General features: G+C 43.8%; 1 protein-coding gene across 11 annotated transcripts in view; it reads left to right on the top strand.

The window, feature by feature from the left end:
• CELF2 (CUGBP Elav-like family member 2) overlaps positions 1–19,942 on the top strand; it is a 363,207-nt gene that overhangs the window by 85,217 nt on the left and 258,048 nt on the right. The window contains exon 1 of one of the 11 annotated variants that reach the window (XM_070947541.1): positions 3,575–3,683. The exons of the other annotated variants lie outside the window; for them this stretch is intronic. Within the exon in view, the coding sequence (XP_070803642.1) occupies positions 3,679–3,683 (5 nt within the window). The 5' untranslated portion in view covers positions 3,575–3,678. Of the gene's footprint in view, positions 1–3,574; positions 3,684–19,942 lie in introns of those variants that run through there. 11 annotated transcript variants of the gene reach the window in all.

Here is a 19,942-nt window from a genome sequence, read left to right as displayed (position 1 = left end):
TGAGCTTGGTTGTTTTCTTGCAGAAGTTTCATTGCGTAACTAGGTAACACCATTGTTCTGTCCCCGTCCCACACGCACACACACCAACAGACGTCCAAGAGTTAAAAACCAAACCAGCCGACAAAATCCTTTTCCTTATGATAACGGAACTTGGCAGCAACCTAGTGGCTGCCTGCCAAGAGTTTATTACTCACGAAGGGAAGAAATAACTTCTCTCCGCTTCTGGTACGTCAAAGTAAAATGTTCAATAATTAGAGTAACTTAAGTCCAAATATAATCCAGCAAAGTCTATAGCAAAAGTCCGGCAATGCAGAATGGCGTGGAAGCTTTCAGCTTTGTTCGTCACAAGGCTTGACTGGCCACCACGCTCCCTTTTATACCCTGTGGGGTGTGGTCCAGTGACTCAGCCTAATCTCGGGCACGCCTTTTCTTCTGTTGCGCACGCTTATCTCTGCGACGCTGGCGTGGATCCAGCCAAGACTCATTACCCTCATCACTGTCCATCTGTGGCTGAGTGGACGTGCTTGGCCCCGGCCCTATCTCTTGCCCTTCGGCGGACACCGAAGGCATTGCCAGAGAGGAGGGTCCTGGAGAGGGAGGCCTTTCCAACTCCTCCCCTTCACTCTCGGAATCCTCTCCTGCCGATGACACAGGCTCAGGTAATGGAGCCACAACAACCATCAGTGCTAGAAGGAAATGGTGTTTGTTTTCTATAGTATACAAGGGGCTTGCTCTGTCAGTGTTGGTGGGAGAAAGAAAAATGTTGCTTCCAAGAACCAACATTGACAAGGCAAGCCACTTGTATATAAACAGAGAGCAAACTCCACTCCCTTCTGGCACTGATGATGTTACCTTGTTGGGTAATGAAATGTCTGCAAAAATAAATAAATAGCCAAGTTCAGAGAGCATTTAAGGATCCCCACAGATCTACATATCTGCATCTGCAAATTTGCTTTATTGTCATTGGATTGGTATTGCCATGACAGCAATGTCCTTTAAAATGAATGAAAAGCCAAATTAAACAGGTCAAAGCCCGTTTGAATTAAGATTCAATCAATCTTGCAGTTAGATTCATGTTTACTCTGATGTGGTATGCAAAAAGTTTTCACGCATGATTTGTAGGACAGGAGCATCTCACTGGCTAAAATACAAGTAGCCCTCGCCCTTCGACCACAATCGAGCCCGAACTTTTTGTTGCTAAGCGAGACCCGAGTTAAGTGAATTTGGCCACATTTTACAACCCCCAGCAGCCAAATCAGATGAGGAGCCGGCATTCCCTCTTCCCCCTGAGAGCTCCGAGGGGGAGGAGGGAATGGAGCTGGCAGAGAGAGAGACAGAGGCAGATGGAGAGTCAACAGCTCCCAGGTCTGGAGGTGGCTGATGAGAAAGAGGAGGAGCAGCTGGGTCCAGCGCCTGACACCTGGATACACAGAAGGCAGAGGAGAGGAGAGCAGTGGAAATCTATGGGCCGGTCCTTTGGGACAGAAGAGCCACCGCTGCTAGCGAAACCCCACCCTAGCTCTGGGGATCAAAGGCAGGGGGCGGAGATGAATAGACGTGGCAGACAACTATTCATGTCTCCTGCCAGACAGACTTGTTAGCCTGCGTTGAGAGAGAAACTTTTTTGCCGGGGCTGCTGGCGCTCCTAATAAAGGAATAATTGATTTAAATACAGAGGGTTTGTCATGTTTGGGGAGCTGGGTCAGAACCCATAAGTCACTTTTTTTTCAGTGCCCTTGTAATTTTGGATGGTCACTAAATGAACCGTTGCAAGTTGAGGACTACCTGTATTGGATTTAGCTTTTTTTAAAAAATTGCAATGTTTTGGGAAGCCTTTCTTGCCCCATCTCCTCTCCTTTAGGAGCCACTCTTTTTAATGTCCTTTTATCAATTTTATTTTATTTTTTATCAGTTTTGATCCTGCCATTGCTGAAACATCCCTTCAGTTAGGAGAAGACTTCTTATCTTAATGATACCTTCATGGCATGGGCCCGGGGTATTTGCAGGACCACCTCCTACCGGCCTCCCACCGCCCACTGCACTCACATAGGATTGCCCTTCTCCGGGTGCCATCGGCCAGACAATGTCGGCTGGTGGCGCCCAGGATGAGGGCATTCTCTGTGGTCGCACCAACCCTCTGGAATGAGTTACCCACTGGGCTCCGGACGGTCTCCGACCTCTGCACTTTCCGCAGCGACCTGAAGACATGTTTTTTTCAGCAAATGCCCTGATCTGCCGGGAGTTTTAATTGCTTGGGGATTTTAAATTGGATTATTTTAATATCATTTTATTGTCGTGTTGTTTTATTTTGTGAGCCGCCCCGAATCCTACAGGAGAAGGGCGGCATATAAATACGATAAATAAATAAATAAATCTGATCTACATAACCATGCATTCATGAGTGAATCTAACATACAACTATAGCATTTTTTTTTTAAAAAAAAAAAGAACAACTGTTAGAAATGGGCCTGGCCGTACATGCCATGGATTTTCTGGTGGACGAGGGAACTGTTCTAAAATTAGACTCTGCCATGCAGGAAAAGCTTGGAGCGCTTAAGTTCCTTTTGCAGTAATATTTCTTTTCTGAGATAAGCATAATGTGTCACATTAGCTTCCGCCGTTATGCTTCAGGGCGCAAGGCACTTAGGTGACGAGTGAAACAAGCAATTAAGTGTTTATTATTGAGGTTTGCCATCAGGACTGGTGCCCGGGAGAGGAAGTCATGAAAAATGGAATACAGGAACTCCACCGTAAGCTACGATTTGAGTTGACGTGGTTTTCTTGGGAGCATAAGATAACCGAAGAACAGAGTTCGTCAGAGTTCTTCAGAGTCCCCCCTACTCAAGCAGGAGACCTTATATCATTCCAGACAAATGGTTGTCCCATCTCTTTTCAATATAAAGTTTTCAATATAAAGCATTGACTGTTCATCTGCATATCTTCAGACAGGACCATTTTCATTTGAGAAGGCTCATTTGACAAAGGATAGAAAAGTGACTTCACATTTGCTGCACATTTAATCTCCGGCCTCCATCGAAGTCTAAGAACGAAACTGGATTTTCATCACTGAGTACTAGGAACTTAAACACGTTTCTTCACGCTTCTTTCAATGGAAGTAGGAAATGTAGATCTTAAAAAAACAGCTTGACTGGCTTCCTAATGAAGTAGAAAAAGCCTTGGTAGTACAGTGGTTTAATGCACCCTGTTATTAACACAGCTGCCTGCAATTACTGCAGGTTCGAATCTTACCAGGCTCAAGGTTGACTCAGCCTTCCATCCTTTTTAAGGTAGATTAAATGAGGACCCAGTTTGTGGGGGCAATAAGCTGACTTTGTATGAATATACAAAAGTATGAAGGCTATTGCTTAACGCATTGTAAGCCGCCCTGAGTCTCCGGAGAAGGGCGGCATATAAATCAAATTAAAAAAAAAAAAAAAGAACCTCTATTATTTTTTCCCCCTTAAAACCACTGATAAAACTGTTAGTATTGACTTAATGCAAAAGGGAGTCTCATCAGTAACGGAAGCTGTAGCCTGTGACGAAACCACAAAGGAAACGGAGAGGGCCAGCGTGAAACCTTGTGTTGCAAAGACACACACTCAGAACTACCCAAATTGTTGCGACGCAGCCAAAAGAAGTGCAAGGAACTGGCCGTAATTCTGAGATCTGCACCAAGACATGAGGTACCGTGTCATTTTGCCTTTCTCCCCCTCCTTAATGTGTCTTCTATTTTCACCTGAGAGAAGTTTCTCCTACGGGATCTGAAGGGTGCTGAGATGTTGAGCAACAGGTCCCACGGCAGAGGTTGCTCTGTAAAATCGGTGCCGTTCTTCTTTGAAGACACAGTTTGGCAAGTGTTAGAACAATTAATGAATTGAAAGTCAGACCAATTAATCAGCGGAATGACTTGCCTCCAGATATTATGGGTGTGGTAACACCGGAAGTTTTTAAGATACTGGACAACTTTTTGTTCGAAATGGTGTAGGGTCTCTGCAAGTGTTCCAGAGGTTCTGAATTTACTTTCCTCAAGAAAACACCATCCTACCGCTGGAATAACTAAGTAACTATCTTGTAACTTAATTATTATATGGTGTTGTGGAAACATAACTCTCGCGCCCATTTTGAAAACTAAACGAGAGTGTATGTGGGATCGGAGGCGATGATCATGGTTCGTTGTACGGTCAGCCAGATGTTGAGACTAGGCTTGGCTCTTTGGTCCACCTATCGAGACCTTCCCAAGGAATTCTATTATTGTTTTTTTCATCCGGAAGAACTCTTCACAGGAGTGCCTTCAGCGGATTAGCAGCCATGTTGCATTTTATCTATCTTTCACTTTTATGCACCTCCCCTCTTTCTGTTCTTCCTCTTTTGCCTTCTGCTGGTTTTCCCGCTGATACATTTCGAGCTTCTAGGGTTGGTTCGTGTTATGTGAAGCCACTGCTCTAAGAACTTAATATGAATCATCTGAAGCAATGGGGCTATTGTTCCCTCTTTCCGTAACCGTAAAGAGGAGATTTTGAATTTCAGGTCCCAACTAACTGCTGTTTAGTTTCTGTCTCTCAGGAGAGTTAATCTACCTCCTCAAAGATCATTAGAAAAAAGAGCTTCTACCTTAAGGCCAACTGCTTTAGAAAACACTAGGTGGCATTTAACACGGGCGAGATTGGCTAAAATGTATACAAATATGAAGCCGGAGTGCTGGAAGTGCAAGTAAAAAGATTATAAAGTGGTACCTTATGTGGTTTTGATTCTATGCCTATGTTTATACAACCAAGCAGGGGTGAAATTCATCAGGTTCTGACAGGTTCTGGAGAACCGGTAGCGGAAATTTTGAGTAGTTCGGAGAATTGGCAAATACCACCTCTGGCTGGCCCCAGGAGTGGGGAGGGAATGGGGATTTTGCAGTATCCTTCTCCTGCCACGTCCACCAAGCCACACCCACAGCACCAGTAGTAAAAAAAAAATTGAATTCCACCACTGCAATCAAGGATTGTATTAGCTTTTTTTGGCTGCCGCCGCACACTACTAGGAGAAAATACCCCTTGTGTTTTCTCTCTGCCAAGACAATGGTGAAGTGGGAGTCGTAAAAGAGAGACTTATTTTTCCGCTTAAAAATAAGCGGAAAACTCTGCATCTTCCTAGGGAATTTTGCATCCTTGGAACGTGCTCTCCAAAATGGGTCTGATTACGATAAGTCCCGTGCGTGTTTTTGAAAATCGCTTCCCCTGCAAAGGCACTATCGAAACGTCGTCAAACAAAATAACGCCAGCGTTAGAAAGAGTTCTCTTTCAGGAGAATTTTTTTGTTTTGTTTTTTTAAAAAAGGAAACTCAGATAAATAACATCTCGGCAAGTTGCATCCGTGTTCCTCTGCTGCCTTTTGTGCAAAGCCTGACCTTTTAAATGCATGCTGAAGGACACCGATGTAATGCGTGGAAGCAGTGTGCGCTACATCTGCATTTGGCGTAAATAATGATTGTTGCAAATAAGCACCTCCAACTCGTTGCCTTTCAAACGGGCTTGTTCTGCATCTCTGTTCCAGTGAGATTGGCAATTGGGTTTTGTCTATGGATTTCCTACATTGGTGTGATTTAGGGAATCGGGGAAATTCCTCTCAGTTTACAATACATTGGAGGATGGAATACGGTGTTTGAAGTTGTATCCTAAACCCAATCAAGGAACTGCCAAGCAAGGTAACGGTAATCAGGTCAACCAAAGAATCTCTTAAGATCAGTTCCACCTACACGGACAGGGCAAACCGCTAAGTGCAGGGTTCCCCAACCTGTGGGCCACGCCCACTACTGGGCCCGGGGCCTATTTGCAATCGGCCCGCGTGAATGGCTGTCTGATGTGTGCGCCAGCATCTCTATCTCTCTCTCCCTTCCTTCCTTCCTTCCTTCCTTCCTTCCTTTTTCTTCCTTCCTTTCCTTCCTTTCTTTCTTTTTTTCTTTTCTTTCTTTCTTCTTTTCTTTCTTTTTCTTTTTTCTTTCTCTCTCTCCCTCTGTCTCAATCTATTTCTTTCTTTCCTTCCTTCCTTTCCTTTATTCTTTCTTTCTCTCCCTCTCTCTCTTTCTTTCTCTTTCTCTCTCTGTTTCAATCTCTTCCTTCCTTCCTTCCTTTCCTTTTTCCTTTTTCCTTTCTTTTTCTTTTTTCTTTCTCTCGCCCTCCATCTCAATTTATTTCCTTCCTTCCTTTATTCTTTCTTTCTCTTTCTTTTCTTTCTCTTTCTCTCTGTCTCAATCCCTTCCTCCCTCCCTCCCTCTTTCCTTCCTTCCTTCCTTCCTTCCTTCCTTCCTTCCTTCCTTTCTTTCTTTCTTTCTTTCTTTCTTTCTTTCTTTCTTTCTTTCTTTCTTTCTTTCTCAGAAAACATGTTCCGATAGGACAGCTACAGAGAGATTGACTGCGAACTGGTTCAGCTCGCAGTCTGTCTCACTTTTAAGAATTCAGCACCCTGCAGCATCTATTTTGGTATGGTTATCTCAAGTTTGGGCTATCAACTTGCATCTAACAACTTGTGTTGCTTCCCCACCCAAGCTAGAGCATCTGTATGACCTCATGGATGACTTTTGAGGCTTGCCAAGACATGGAAGGATCACACATCCAAGCTGCTCCTTTTTAACGTGCAATTGGGTTTTGTTTGGGATGGAGGGTATTTTCTGCATTCAAATTATTTTTGACATAATATCCCAAAGGTGGTTTTTTTTTTTTCCAAAAGGCAATCGGACTTTTTGTTGTTTTTCCCTGAAGACGTTTCGCTTCTCATCCAAGAAGCATCTTCAGTTCTGAAGATGCTTCATGGATGAGAAGCGAAACATCTTCAAGGAAAAACGAAGTCCAGTTGCCATGATCTGGATAACTGAGAATCTCCAAAGACATTTTGACATAAGGATTAGCAAATTGAATTCTTCTATCATGTGGCTGTAAATATCAAGTTGGCCAGTTGGCCATCCAACCTAAAGCCACAGAAGACAATAGAAGACTCTTCAAAGACTAAAATGATATATATGGCTTTTGTCCCTGTTCTATAAAATAAAATCTGACAGGTATAATACCATTAAGGGTTTTATTAATGGCTGTTAGAGGTGTGTTAGCAAAATATCTGACATATCTGAAAGAAAAACTGGGCTGATAAAGAATGGCCTTATTAAAATGATGCTCGTAGTAGTAGCCATAGCAATACCTACTACTGCTCCTGCTACTACAGCCGCAGCTGCAGATTTATTAATGTCTGAGACAATAAAGCAACATGTGGAAGTTAGCTGTCTAAATTTAAATTTTAAGGAGAAAGAGAGAAAATGTAGCGAACAGCACATGCAGATAAAAGCAAATTAAAGTAATGATTGCCAAGGTCGGCTACCTTGGGTTACATTATCCAGAAATTAGATGAGAGCATTCTCTAGAAAACAGGGTGAAATCTTCCACTTCTAATTAGAGTGTCCTGCCTCCCTTAAGGCAGTCTTTGCTTCTCTCTCTCTCTCTCTCTCTCTTTGTCTCTCTCCCCCTCTCCCTCTCTCTTTCCTTCTCCCTCTCCCTCTCTCTCCCTCTCTCTCTCCCTCTCCCTTTTTTCGCCCCTTTCTCTCCCTCTCTCCCGCTCTCCTTCCTTCTCCCTCACCCTCTCCCTCCTCCCTCTCTCTCCCTCTCCCTCTCTCTTTCCTTCTCCCTCTCCCTCCCTCTCTCTCTTCCTCCCTCCCTCCCTCTTCGCCTTTCTCCCTCTCTCTCCCTCCCTCTCCTTCTCCCTCCCTCTCTCTCTTCCTCCCTCCCTCTTCTCCTTTCTCCCTCCCTCCCCCTCCTTCTCCCTCTTTCTCCGTCCCCTCCCTCTCCCTCTTTCTCCATCCCCTCCCTTTCCCTATCTTCCTTCTCCCTCTCCCTCCCTCTCTCTCTTCCTCCCTCCCTCCCTGTTCTCCTTTCTCCCTCCCTCTCCCTCCCTCTCCCTTTTTCTCCATCCCCTCCCTCTCCCTCTCTCCTTCCTTCTCCCTCTCCCTCTCTCCCTCTTTCTCCCTCCCTCCCTCTCTCTCCCTCTCCCTCTCCCTTTCTCCTTCTGCCTCCTCTCTCTTGTGTTTGTATGTCTTTCATTTTTCATTCCTGGTGACTACCTGGGCACATCCTTCTTGGCAAGATTTTAGAAGTGTTTTGGCATTGCCTCCTTCCTAGGGCTGAGAGGGATGGACTGAGAGAAAGTCACCCAGCTGGCTTCACGCTTAAGGTGGGACTAGAACTCAGGGTCTCCATGTTTCTAGCCTAATGCTTTAACCACTATACCAAAGGTCTACAGAAATTCTCAGTCATCCAGGTCACCGTTGTCCCAATGGTGCTTTTTCAAGAGGCAACTGGACTTTCTTTGTTTTTCCTTGAAGACGTTTCTCTTCTCATCCAAGAAGCTTCTTCAGTTCCGAAGGAGAAGAACTGAGGAAACTTCTTGGATGAGAAGCAAAATGTCCTAAGGAAAAACAAAGAAAGTCCAGTTGCCTCTTGAAAAAGCATATTTGGGACACTACAGCAAATTTTTCTTTTCTTTTAGAGTCCCCTGAGAAAACATGTATAGTATGGAAGGGAGGGAGGGAGGGAGGGAGGGATGAAGGAAGGAAGGAAGGAAGGAAGGAAGGAAGGAAGGAAGGAAGGAAGGAAGGAAGGAGCGAGCAAGCTGGATGGGAGGAGGGAGGGAGGAAGGAAGGAAGGAGGGAGCTAGATAGGAGGAGGCAGGGAGGGAGGGAGGGAGGGAGGGAGGGAGGAAGGAGCAAGCTGGATGGGAGGAGGGAAGAAGGAAGGAAGGAGCGAGCTGGATGGGAGGAGGGAGGGAGGAAGGAACGAGCTGGATGGGAGGAGGGAGGAAGGAAGGAAGGAGCGAGCTGGATGGGAGGAAGGAGGGAGGGAGGAAGGAAGGAAGGAGCAAGCTGGGTGGGAGGAGGGAGGAAGGAAGGAAGGAGCGAGCTGGATGGGAGGAGGGAGGGAGGAAGGAACGAGCTGGATGGGAGGAGGGAGGAAGGAAGGAGCGAGCTGGATGGGAGGAGGGAGGAAAGAAGGAACGAGCGAGCTGGATAGGAGAAGGAAAGGAGGAAGGAAGGAGAGGGAAAGAGGAAATAAGGACAATGAGGATGAGGAAGGGAGGGACGGAGGGAAGGATAGAGAGAGGGAAGGGAGGGAGGGAGGGGCCAAAACTCAGGCTACTAACAATATTCTTAAATATCATTTCAGTCCAAACCACATTATCAAAAATAAAACACTATAAGCAGTTTCTACATTACGGTTCAGTGGTTTGCATTTTCTAAAAATTGGGACAATGCCAAGTCACATTTCTCTATCAAGATCCAACCAAATAATGCAACCCAATGAATCTTTTCTAAAACCTAAAATGTCTTGTTTGTGCATAATAGGAATTACAATAAGGGCCCCATTTCCCCCAAAACAATCATATTTGATGGCCAACAGAAAATCCCCAGCTTGCTCTCTGACTGTGACAGAATGTGCCAGTTTGAGCTAATGATGAAACTAGGAAATAGTGAGTTCTAGTCCCACTTTAGGCATGAAAGTTGTCAGCTGGTTGACTTTGGGCCAGTCACTCTCTCTCTCATCCCAACCTACCCCACAGGGTTGTTGTTGTAGTAGGGATAATAGGAAGAAAGAATATTTAACTAGATTTGTTAAAATCTATGAGAAGGCAAATATCGAATAGTGAATTACAAAAGCAGAATATACATGCTGATATGGGAAGCTGTAAAATTATATTACACTGTTATGTTGTTTGTGTTTTTATATGTTTGTATTTGTATTTTTTCTTTTTTACTTGTGGTTTTTAAACTTGGAAATTTTGGAAAACCACAATACTTGTGGTTTTTTTAAACTTGGAAATGTTCAATAAAAACTATTTTTTTTAAATAAAAAGAATATGAGGCACGTACACCGTCTTGAATGATTTATAAAAATAATAAAGACAGGATTTTTCAAAAAAAATTAAATGTAGAAACGTGTCTTCGATTCTGACTTTGTGGAAGACAAGAACAAAACGGAATGAGACCAATGAGTAAATAGTCCTGCGTTAGGCTGTAATACTTTCTCACAAATACGAAAATTGTAGGATTGTGTTCCTTTGCTGATATGAGGTGTATTAGAAAAACATGCTATCTCAGCTTTCTCCAAAACCCTTGCAACGAAAGACAACAGTACAGCTAAATCCCGCATAATCCTACTGTTGCTCCACTCGGGGGCCGCTTCTGACCTATATTTTATAACTTGGTGCCATTTATTTATTTTAAAAATCTAGCACATGGCTTTATTTTCACGGCTGTGCTTTACACAGGTTAAAAAACAGTCTTGAGTTTCACCGTCTTGGCACTTAGGGCAAAACTTCAGCATCAGGAGATAAATTAGCTTCAAGTGACGTGATTAATTCTTGCCAGCCCCCTTCAAAAATGAAACGGGGATCATGTTGTTGTGACTTGAATTTTGCTTACATGCTCACATTCCGTAGTAATGGGATTCTCCCTTTGCAAATAGCGACATTTGGTGTCACGGAGGAATCCCATCTTTCTGATGTCAAAGATCAGATTGCACGGCTCCATGATAATGTTTTGTGCTGAGAAACCTGGTGTCCCTCCTCCTCCTCTTCCTCTCCTTCTCCTTCTCCTTTTCCTTTTCCTTTTCCTTTTTCTTCTCCTTCTCCTTCTCCTTCTCCTTCTCCTTCTCCTTCTCCTTCTCCTTCTCCTTCTCCTTCTCCTTCTGCCTTCAAGGATAAGTCCTTTCTTGACAGATTTCCACAAGTGGTTTTCCATTGACTCCTTCCTAGGGCTGAGAGAGAGGGCCTGACCCAAAGTCACCCAGCTGGCTTCAAGCCTAAAACAGAGCTTGAACTCACAGTCTCCTGGTGATTGACTCAAAATCACCTAGCTGGTTTTCATGCCTTAGGACGGAGTGGAACTCATACTCTCCTGGGTGATTGACCCAAACCCAATTGGTTCTCCTGCCTGAGGATGGGACTAGAACTTGCCATCTCTTGGTAATTGGCCCCAAATCACCCAGTCAGTTTTCATGCCTAAGGCAAGACTAGAACTCTCAGATTCCTGGTGATTGACTCAATGGCCCAAAGTCACCCAATTGGCCTCTCCTGCCTAAGGGTGGGACTAGAACTTGCCATCTCTTGGTGATTGGCCCAAAGTCACCCAGTCGTTTTTATGCCTAAGGGCAGAACTAGAACTCTCAGACTCCTGGTGATTGGCCCAAAGTCACCCAACCAGCTTTCATGACTAAGGTGGGACTAGAACTTAGTTTGGTTTCTCTCCCGTTGCTTTAACCACTGTACCCAACTGACTCTCTGGAGCATTACAGAAAAATAATTCCATTTCTATGTGATGTATTCAAAGACATCTGTAACCTCCAATCTTCTCCTGGTGAAACATAACCTGCCCTTTCCACTCCTTTAGTCCAAGCACTTTAAAAAAAAACCTGCTGTTTCTTGCAGGAGCATCACTTGTTAAAAAGGGGCTTTGACATTTAGCAATTATTTCCTTTTATATCTAGTTGCAGACGACGGTGGTGCCCTCGGAAGTCATGCCATGCAATTACTTGAGACAACTCTTTAGAGCAGAGAACATTTGCAAGATGACCTGGGGGTTGAGAAACCTTTTTCGCTCTTCATTTTTAGATTGTGGTTTTATTACAAGAAAGCACCATTATTTTCGAAAGGCTGTCTTCTTGCGAGGCCCGAGTTTCTCTTATTGATGAGCGGGTCGGTCTGTGGCCAGTCTGTCTGTGTCCATTTTGCATGGAATCATTTCTATGTTTCCCTCCTTTCTCCATCAATCTCCATTTTTTTTTTTTGAAAAGATATTAGGGAGAGTGGGGAGAGGGAAGGAGAGAGGGGGAGAGAGAGAGAGAGAGAGAGAGAGAGAGAGAGCATTTCTGCATGCATATGCCTCTCTTACTTGCTTCCATGATTTTATCCTGAATCTCTTACTTTAAGTGCAATATCATATATTTTTAAATCAACACTTAAGACTACTGCATTTTTAAAAAATGCATCTGACATGCTTTGAACACGTGTCCTTCAAAACATGGAGTTAACCAAGTGATGCTCAAATATCTCTAAACTAGCGGGAGGAAAAAAGATCATTTGGGCTACTTCAAAAATTAAAAATTATTTGCAATTTGGGACAATATCACCCAGGGGACTGTGAGTTCTAGTGCTGCCTTAGGCATGAAAAAAAAAAACCAGCTGGGAGATTTTGGGCCAATCACTAGGAGACTGTGAGTTCTAGTCCCGGCCTTAGTCATGAAAGGCAGCTAGGCGACTTTACATGAGTCACTCTCTCCCAATCCAGCCCAGCCTACCTGGCAGGGTTGTTGTTATGGGAAAATTAAGACAAGGAAGGAGTCTTAGGTATCTTTGCCACCTGGACTTAGCCACAAAAATAATAAAGGTGGGACTTTAAAAAAGCTAAAATAAATATAAAATAAAAATCCTTAGATTTCTCAATTGCTGCTTGCTGAGAAGACATTGCATCCCCTGATTTTCGTTTTTGGTCCTTTTTCCAATTCTGAGATACCTTTAAAAAGAAAAAAGTGATACCTTTAGATCAGAGTTCTTCAAACTTGGCAGCTTTAAGACTTGTGGACTTCAACTCCCAGAATTCTCCAGCCAGCTGGCTAGAGAATTCTGGGAGTTGAAGTCCACAAGTCTTAAAGCTGCCAAATTTGAGGACCCCTGTTTTAGATAAAGCAATTGAGGGGAGATTCTTTGAATGTCTCCAACTCACAATTGTCTATATAGCAACGTTTCTCAGTGTCAGCGACTTTACGAGGAGTGGACTTCAACTCCCAGAATTCCCCAGCCAGCTGGCTGGAGAATTCTGGGAGTTGAAATCCACAAATCTTAAAGCTGCCAACTTTGAGGACCCCTGCTTTAGATAAAGCAATTGAGGGGAGATTCTTCGAATGTCTCCAACTCAAAATTGTCTGTAGCAACGTTTCTCAACGTCAGTGACTTTATGAGGTGTGGACTTCAATTCCCAGAATTCTACTTGGCTGGGGAATTCAGGGAGTTCCCAGACACTTGGCTGGGGAATTCTGGGAGTTGAAGTCCACACCTCATAAAGTCGCTGATATTGAGAAACACTGATTGATATAAATAGCACAGAAAAGGGCATATTCCCCCTTTGAGCAGTGCTGTGGCTTTAAGAGAATGGTTTTGCAGATTAATGGCTGCACTGTACTGCAAAGTGAAGCCGTTTGTGTTTGATGAAGGGGGAGGTGGGGGGGGGGAGGATTTAAGAATTACCATCTTCAAGAAGACTTTTCTTAGAGGTTCAACCCCCCCCCACTCCTCCCATGGCATGGCGTATTACTTTATTCTAATCTGCCCGTTAAAGGGGTTGAAGGGGGTCACCCTGACCCCTCCGTTGTTAGCATTTCATCTCTTGACAGCTGACACCACTGTCGGAGAAGAAAAATATGGCTTGCTAAAAGGGCCCATTATCAACCCTGACAGCTGCTTATTGTGGTCCTAGCCATGGCAGCCTTCAACCCCCTTCCTCCCCGCTTCAAAAATAAATTTTTTTAAAAAAATGCCCTTTTTATTCTTTTCAACACAACTGAAGGTTGGAAAAGAAGAAATCGCACAAAGAGGCCAGAGACTCCGCTTGTCCGTTAGCAGGATAAATCTCCCAAGAACCCAACAGATGTAATGCAATGTACATGTAATGCTGCAGGAGAAACCAGCTGAAGAAAAATGGGGTTTGAAAAGGAGCCAGATCTGGTGGGGGGCTAGGAAGAAAAGCAAAATTCATAAAAACAATTTATGCATCTTCCTTCCGTCCTGGTTGTGGAGGGGGGGTCTTTCGAATCCACCCTGGACTTCCTAACAGGGACAAACAAACCATGTGAGCATAAACTGAGACACAAACATGACCATGTTTTAATTAGATCCTCATGCTGACACACAAAACAGGCCCCACCCTGATTAGATAAACACACACACACACAACATTTATGCATTTTGTCTGATAAGACCTTGGGGAGAAAGTGCATTGACACACATTCAATAGAATTCTTTATTCTTTATTGGCCAAGTGTGATTGGACACACAAGGAATTTGTCTTTGGTGCATATGCTCTCAGTGTACATAAAAAGACAAGATACGTTCATTAAGAATCATAAGGTACAATACTTAATGATAGTCATAGGGTACAAATAAGCAATCGAATCATATTAGGAAACAGTCAATATAAATCTTAAGGATACCAGCAACAAGGTTAGTCATGCAGTCATAAGTGGGAGGAGATGGATGATAGGAACAATGAGAAGATTAATAGTAGTGCAGACTTAGTGAATAGTTTGACATTGTTGAGGGAATTAGTTTAGTGGTGGGTTTCAAAAATGTTTACTAATGGCTCTGTGGGTGTGGCTTGGTGGGTGTGGCGTGGCTTGATGGGCATGGCTTGGCATGGCAGGGGAACGATACTGTAAAATCTCCATTCCCACCCCACTCCAGGGGAAGGTTACTGAAAAATCCCCATTTCCTCCCAATCAGCTGGGATTTGGGAGGCAGAGAATAGATGGGGGCAGGGCCAGTCAGAATTTTTACTACCAGTTCTCCGAACTACTCAAAATTTCCACTACCGGTTCTCCAGAACTGGTCAGAACCTGCTGAAACCCACCTCTGAATTAGCTGTTTAGCAGGGTGATGGCGTTTGGGAAAAAACTGTTCTTGTGTCTTGTTGTTCTGGTGTGCAATGTTCTGTAGCGTTGTTTTGAGGGTAGGAGTTGAAACAATTTATGTCCAGGATGTGAGGGGTCTGTAAATATTTTCACAGCCCTCTGTCTGACTCGTGCAGCATACAGGTCCTCAGTGGAAGGCAAAGTTGGTAGCAATTGTTTTTTCTGCAATTCTAATTGTCCTCTGAAGTCCGTGTCTGTCTTGTTGGGTTGCAGAACCAAACCAGACAGTTATAGAGGTGCAGATGAGAGACTCAATAATTCCTCGGTAAAACTGGATCAGCAACTCCTTGGGCAGTTTGAGCTTCCTGAGTTGGCGCAGAAAGAACATTCTTTGTTGTGCTTTTTTGATGATGTTTTTGATGTTAGATGTCCATGTTAGGTCTTGAGATATGGTAGAATCTAGAAATTTGAAGGTCTCTACTGTTGATACTGTAATGTCTAGTATTGTAAGAGGTGGCAGTATGAGAGGTTTCTCCTAAAGTCTACCACAATTTCTACAGTTTTTGAGTATGTTCAGTTCCAGATTGTTCCAGTCATACCATGAGGCTAATTGTTCAACTTCCCGTCTGTATGCGGATTCATCATTGTCTCGAATGAAACCGATCACTGTTGTGTCATCTGCAAACTTCAGTAATTTAACAGGTGCCGGGGAACATGGCCAGGGTGGTGTGGCCAGCGTCATGTCACTTGTGTCAGGGCACCTGTGGCGGCCAGAGTGCTCTGCCAGCAAAAACGGCCCCCGAGCTCCGTTTTCAGCCGCGATGGCTCCTGCAGCCCTCTGCCAGTGAAAACGTCGCTCAGGGTTGAAAACGGAGCCTGGGAGGGCTGCACGCGGCCCTCCTGAGTTCCATTTTCGCTGACAGAAACACCACAGGCTGGTCCTTCGCTGTTTCCAGGATGGCCATGTGGGCCAGATCTAAGCTCCCTGCAGGCCGGATCCGGCCTGCGGGCCTTGAGTTTGACACTCCTGGACTAGAAGACCTCCAAGGTCCTGTTGTGGCCCACCAGCGGCCTGCATGGATCGTGGCTGATCCCGATGAAGAGGAGGCTGGTGTGGTGTCATGCCAGCAGCCTGCACAGCCAGCGCTCGCGTCGGACAGCGAGGAGGCTGAAGAGGATGTGGTGCCAGAGGCAGAGACTCAGCCAGGGCCTTCAGAACCTCCAGAGGCTCCTTCCAGTGGAGAGAGCGAAGTGGAGGAGCCTCTCCTCAATGCTCGGGCACGCAGGGCTGCCAAAAGGCAGGAGTGGCTACTCAGGAGGAGGAGGTCTACTCGAGAGTAGGGCTTGAGGGTAATTGGCCACTCCCTTAGCCTATTTAAGTTGTACGCAGCTAGTGCGTTCTTGCTGGAAACAACTCGTATTATTATCAGAGTATTTTGGTTTATCATATCTTGTTTTCTGGGCTGGTTGCCAACCTTTGCCGGTCTTGTTTATTCTTGCTACTTAATAAATTTGATCAGGACCGTTGGTGTGTGTCAATATCCTCGGAAATCCGGAGTGGGGGCAGAACAGGTCCTTTCCGACTCTGTTATTCTTTTAGTGGTATATATTGCTGTTTGGTTACCCATCCAGGGACAGAAATGTGCAGGACAAAAGCTTGGAATATATACGGAAAGATGGAGTTTGCTTTTTGCTTGCATGTGGAGTTTTTGATGATGGTGGTTGTAGTTCCACCTCCTCTCTCTTTACCCATGTTCCTGTATTGTGGGGTCCTTGGTGCTCTCCGAGCTTGGTGACTTTCTTGCAGACAGTTTCATTTCCCAACTAGGTAACAAGGTCATATAGCACTGATGATATTACCTAGCTGGGTAATGAAACGTCTGCAAGAAAGCCACCAGCTCAGGACCACCGCTCAACCTGAGCTACAAATATTCTCTTCTATCTTCATCTATTATTTACACAGCAAGTTATGGCGTGGAGGAAAAAGAATAACATCAACATCTGAAGATTTCACAAGTTGTCCAAGATATGTTTACATTTCCTCTGTCTTTGCTAACATTAGAGCAGCAACTCCCAGTCCAAGCATTCTCCATCTGTGAGGATTTCAACATCCAAAATTCCCCATCCGGCATGGGCATTGTAGTGAGTTCCAGGAAGTACAAACCACACATTTGGAGATGCTCCAGAGCAGAAAAGCTTTATTTCGTGTTTATTTATTATTTTTATTTTTTACAAAAAAGCTCATCCAACAACGTGGAATAGTGGGAGACATAAAATAGACAAATGGAACTTTTCATATTTCTTTTTTCCAGGATTTCATCAGCTCCAACCAACCACAACTTTCTCAAATCTTCCTCCTGGGAGGTTTTTCTTTGGCACTGGGGAACAACAGTATAAACTGCAAATTGTGTTCAGGTTTCTCCTCTTTATTCAGCAGGAATAATTAAGCTGTTTTCCATTAAATGCAAACTCGGTTCCTCCCCCAGTCATATTCTCCAGATACTCCACGGTATGTACAAACATTGTACAATTTCACTTACTCGTATTCCAGAGATACTCAGCACAATAACTTTACTGTCGCTGAAGATTTCTAGCTTCAATAGCAACAAGTTCTCAAATCGTATGCAAGTACAGGTAGTCCCTGACTTACGGCCACAATGGAGCCCAAAATTTATGTTCTTAAGTGAGACCTTTGTTAAGTGCCCCATTTTACGACCTTTCTTGCCACAGTTGTTAAGCGAATCACCGCAGTTGTTAAGTTAGCAACACGGGTGTTAAGTTGACTTCGTTTGTCAGAAGGCTACAGAAGGGGATCAGGTAACCACAGGACACTGCAACCGTCATTAATATGAGTCACTTGCCAAGCGTTTGAATTTTGATCATGTGATATGGCAGTGGTCGTAAGTGTTGAAAACGGTCATAAGTCACTTTCTTCAGTGTTGTTGTAACTTTGAACAGTCACTAAACAAACTGTTGTAAGCCGAGGACGACGACCTGTATGATGTGGGTTGCACGGATTTATTTATTTATTTATTTATTTATTTATTTATTTATTTATTTATTTATTTATTTATTTATTTATTTATTTATTTAATTAATTTTATTTCTATACCGCCCTTCTCCCGAAGGACTCAGGGCGGTGTACAGCCTAATTAAAAACACAAAGACAGACAATATTTAAAAATTAAAATTAAAATTATTAAATAATAGGCCTAATTTATAAAACCCCGAATTTAAAAACCCAATTTAAAACCAATTAAAATCATTATATTGATAGCCCAGCCTGGCAGAACAACATGGTTTTAACAGACCATGTTCTAGAAACCTAGCTATTTTCAACAAATTCTGCTCTAATTCATGGCTTATTGTGATTTGCAAACCCAGCCTAAATCCTATGCTTTTAGTATTTAAATTAGGCATTCCCCCCCCTCCATTTAGGACATTTCTTTTAGACAACGAGTTCAATAAAACAAGGAAAAATACAAAAACAAGACACTCTCTCTAGCCGAATGGATTTGCTGTTCCTGTTTCTTATGTTGTTCTGTCAAATAATACCTTCTAATAGAATAGAGATGTACAGCGTTACAGGAATAACCTGAAAAAGTCCTTCAGACTGCATAGAAGCTTGAATATAGCCCCTACCTGCACCTTTTCAAACAGCTGTATTTTTTTTTTCCTGGTGAAGTAGATGTTGTCAAAATTTCCATACAATCCCCTCCCAAAAAAAGACACTGTTGCTTTAAATCAGGGGTGGGCTTCAAAAAATTTAGCAAGGGGTTCTCTGCCCAGTTGCTGGGTCGGCGTGGCCATGGTGGGCGTGGCCTAGTCGGCCTCCTGCACCACAGCGGAAGGCATTTTTGCCCTCCCCGGGCTCCAGAGGCTTTCCTCAAGCCTCCGGGAGGGCGAAAACGGCCTCCCCAGGCTCCAGGGGCCCTCTGGTCTTCCCAAACTTCCAGTAGGCCCATTTTTCTCCCTCCCCGAGCCTCCACGCACGTCCTGCACTTACCTGCATCCAAAATGGGCCGTGTGGGGACTCCTGGGAGGGGAGGGGAGGGAAGGGGTGGGCGGGGCCAGCCAGGAATGGTATTTGGGGGTTCTCCAAACTGCACCTCTGCGAACCCCCAGCAGCCCACCCCTGCCTGCTTTAAGGAGTTGCAAAAAGGTACATGCCCAAAAGAATATTTTTTGGAATGAAATTGGAATAATTTTACAGCTGAACTATCATACAGCATATAGTGTCAGTTTTTATGAGAATGGGCTTAATATATCTGGGTTTCAAAACAAATAAATTCCAGAAATACGGGAGCCTTCAAATGGCCCATCAATGGGCGGCATTCTAAGCAGCGTAGTGAATTTGTAAGTTAGTACAAATTTGTCAGCAAGATTCCTTCTACAACCTGATTTCTTTCTGGGTCTCGGTTTTACTCTGGGAGGGTCCCGGAAGCATCCTAAGAAACCAGAAACTCTGATACGATTGGAAATTTCATCATTTTTTTTCTAATGTAAGATTGGGTGGTGAGAATGTGAACATATATGAGGCTGTTATCTGTCTAAAAGGAGATTGATTTTACAAATGAATTCCAAAGAAAATACGTATATTTTTACGTATCCATTCACCTCTCTGTTTATCTGTATATCTGTATGTATATATGTATTTCTGTTATCCATTCAGCCATCTTTCACCTCTCTTTCTCTCTATTCAATTTCCCTTAGCTCTTCCTTCCTTCCTTCCTCCGCCTTCCTTCCTTCCTTCCTCTTTTTTCTTTCCTTCCTTCAATCCCTTCCTCCTTCTGTTTTGCTACTTTCCTTCCTCTCTCTTTCTCTCTTCTTCCTTCCTTCCTCTCTCCCTTTCTTTCTTTCTTCCTTTCTTTTTCTTTCTTTCTTTCTTTCTTTCTTTCCTTCCTCCCTCCCTCCCTCCCTTCCTTCATTCTTCATTCTTCCCTCTTTTTTTCTTTCCTTCCTTCAATCCCTTCCTCCTTCTGTTTTGCTACTTTCCTTCCTCCCTCTCTCTCTTTTCTTCCTTTCTTCCTTCCTTCCTCTCTCCCTTTCTTCCTTTTTCCTTTTCTTCCTTTCTTCCTCTTTCTTTCCTTCCTTCCTTCCTTCCTTCCTTCCTTCCTTCCTTCCTTCCTATCCACATCTGTGTACATTTCTCCTCTATCTCAGACACACAGAGTACAGTTCCTATTTTCTTTTCTTTTTAAAAAAGCATGATGTTGCATAAGAACCAGGCTTTTAAAAAGAAGTTGCATAAGTACCAGAATTTCTTGGGGAAAGTGAAATGGCATAGCAAAGCCATG

Source organism: Pituophis catenifer, unplaced genomic scaffold, assembly GCF_029215685.1.
Source record: "Pituophis catenifer annectens isolate HBS135680 unplaced genomic scaffold, rPitCat1.0.hap2 SCAF_7, whole genome shotgun sequence".
NCBI lineage: Eukaryota > Metazoa > Chordata > Lepidosauria > Squamata > Colubridae > Pituophis > Pituophis catenifer.
The sequence above is the reverse complement of the archived record's forward strand: the minus strand, read 5'-3'. Positions and strand labels throughout refer to the sequence as shown.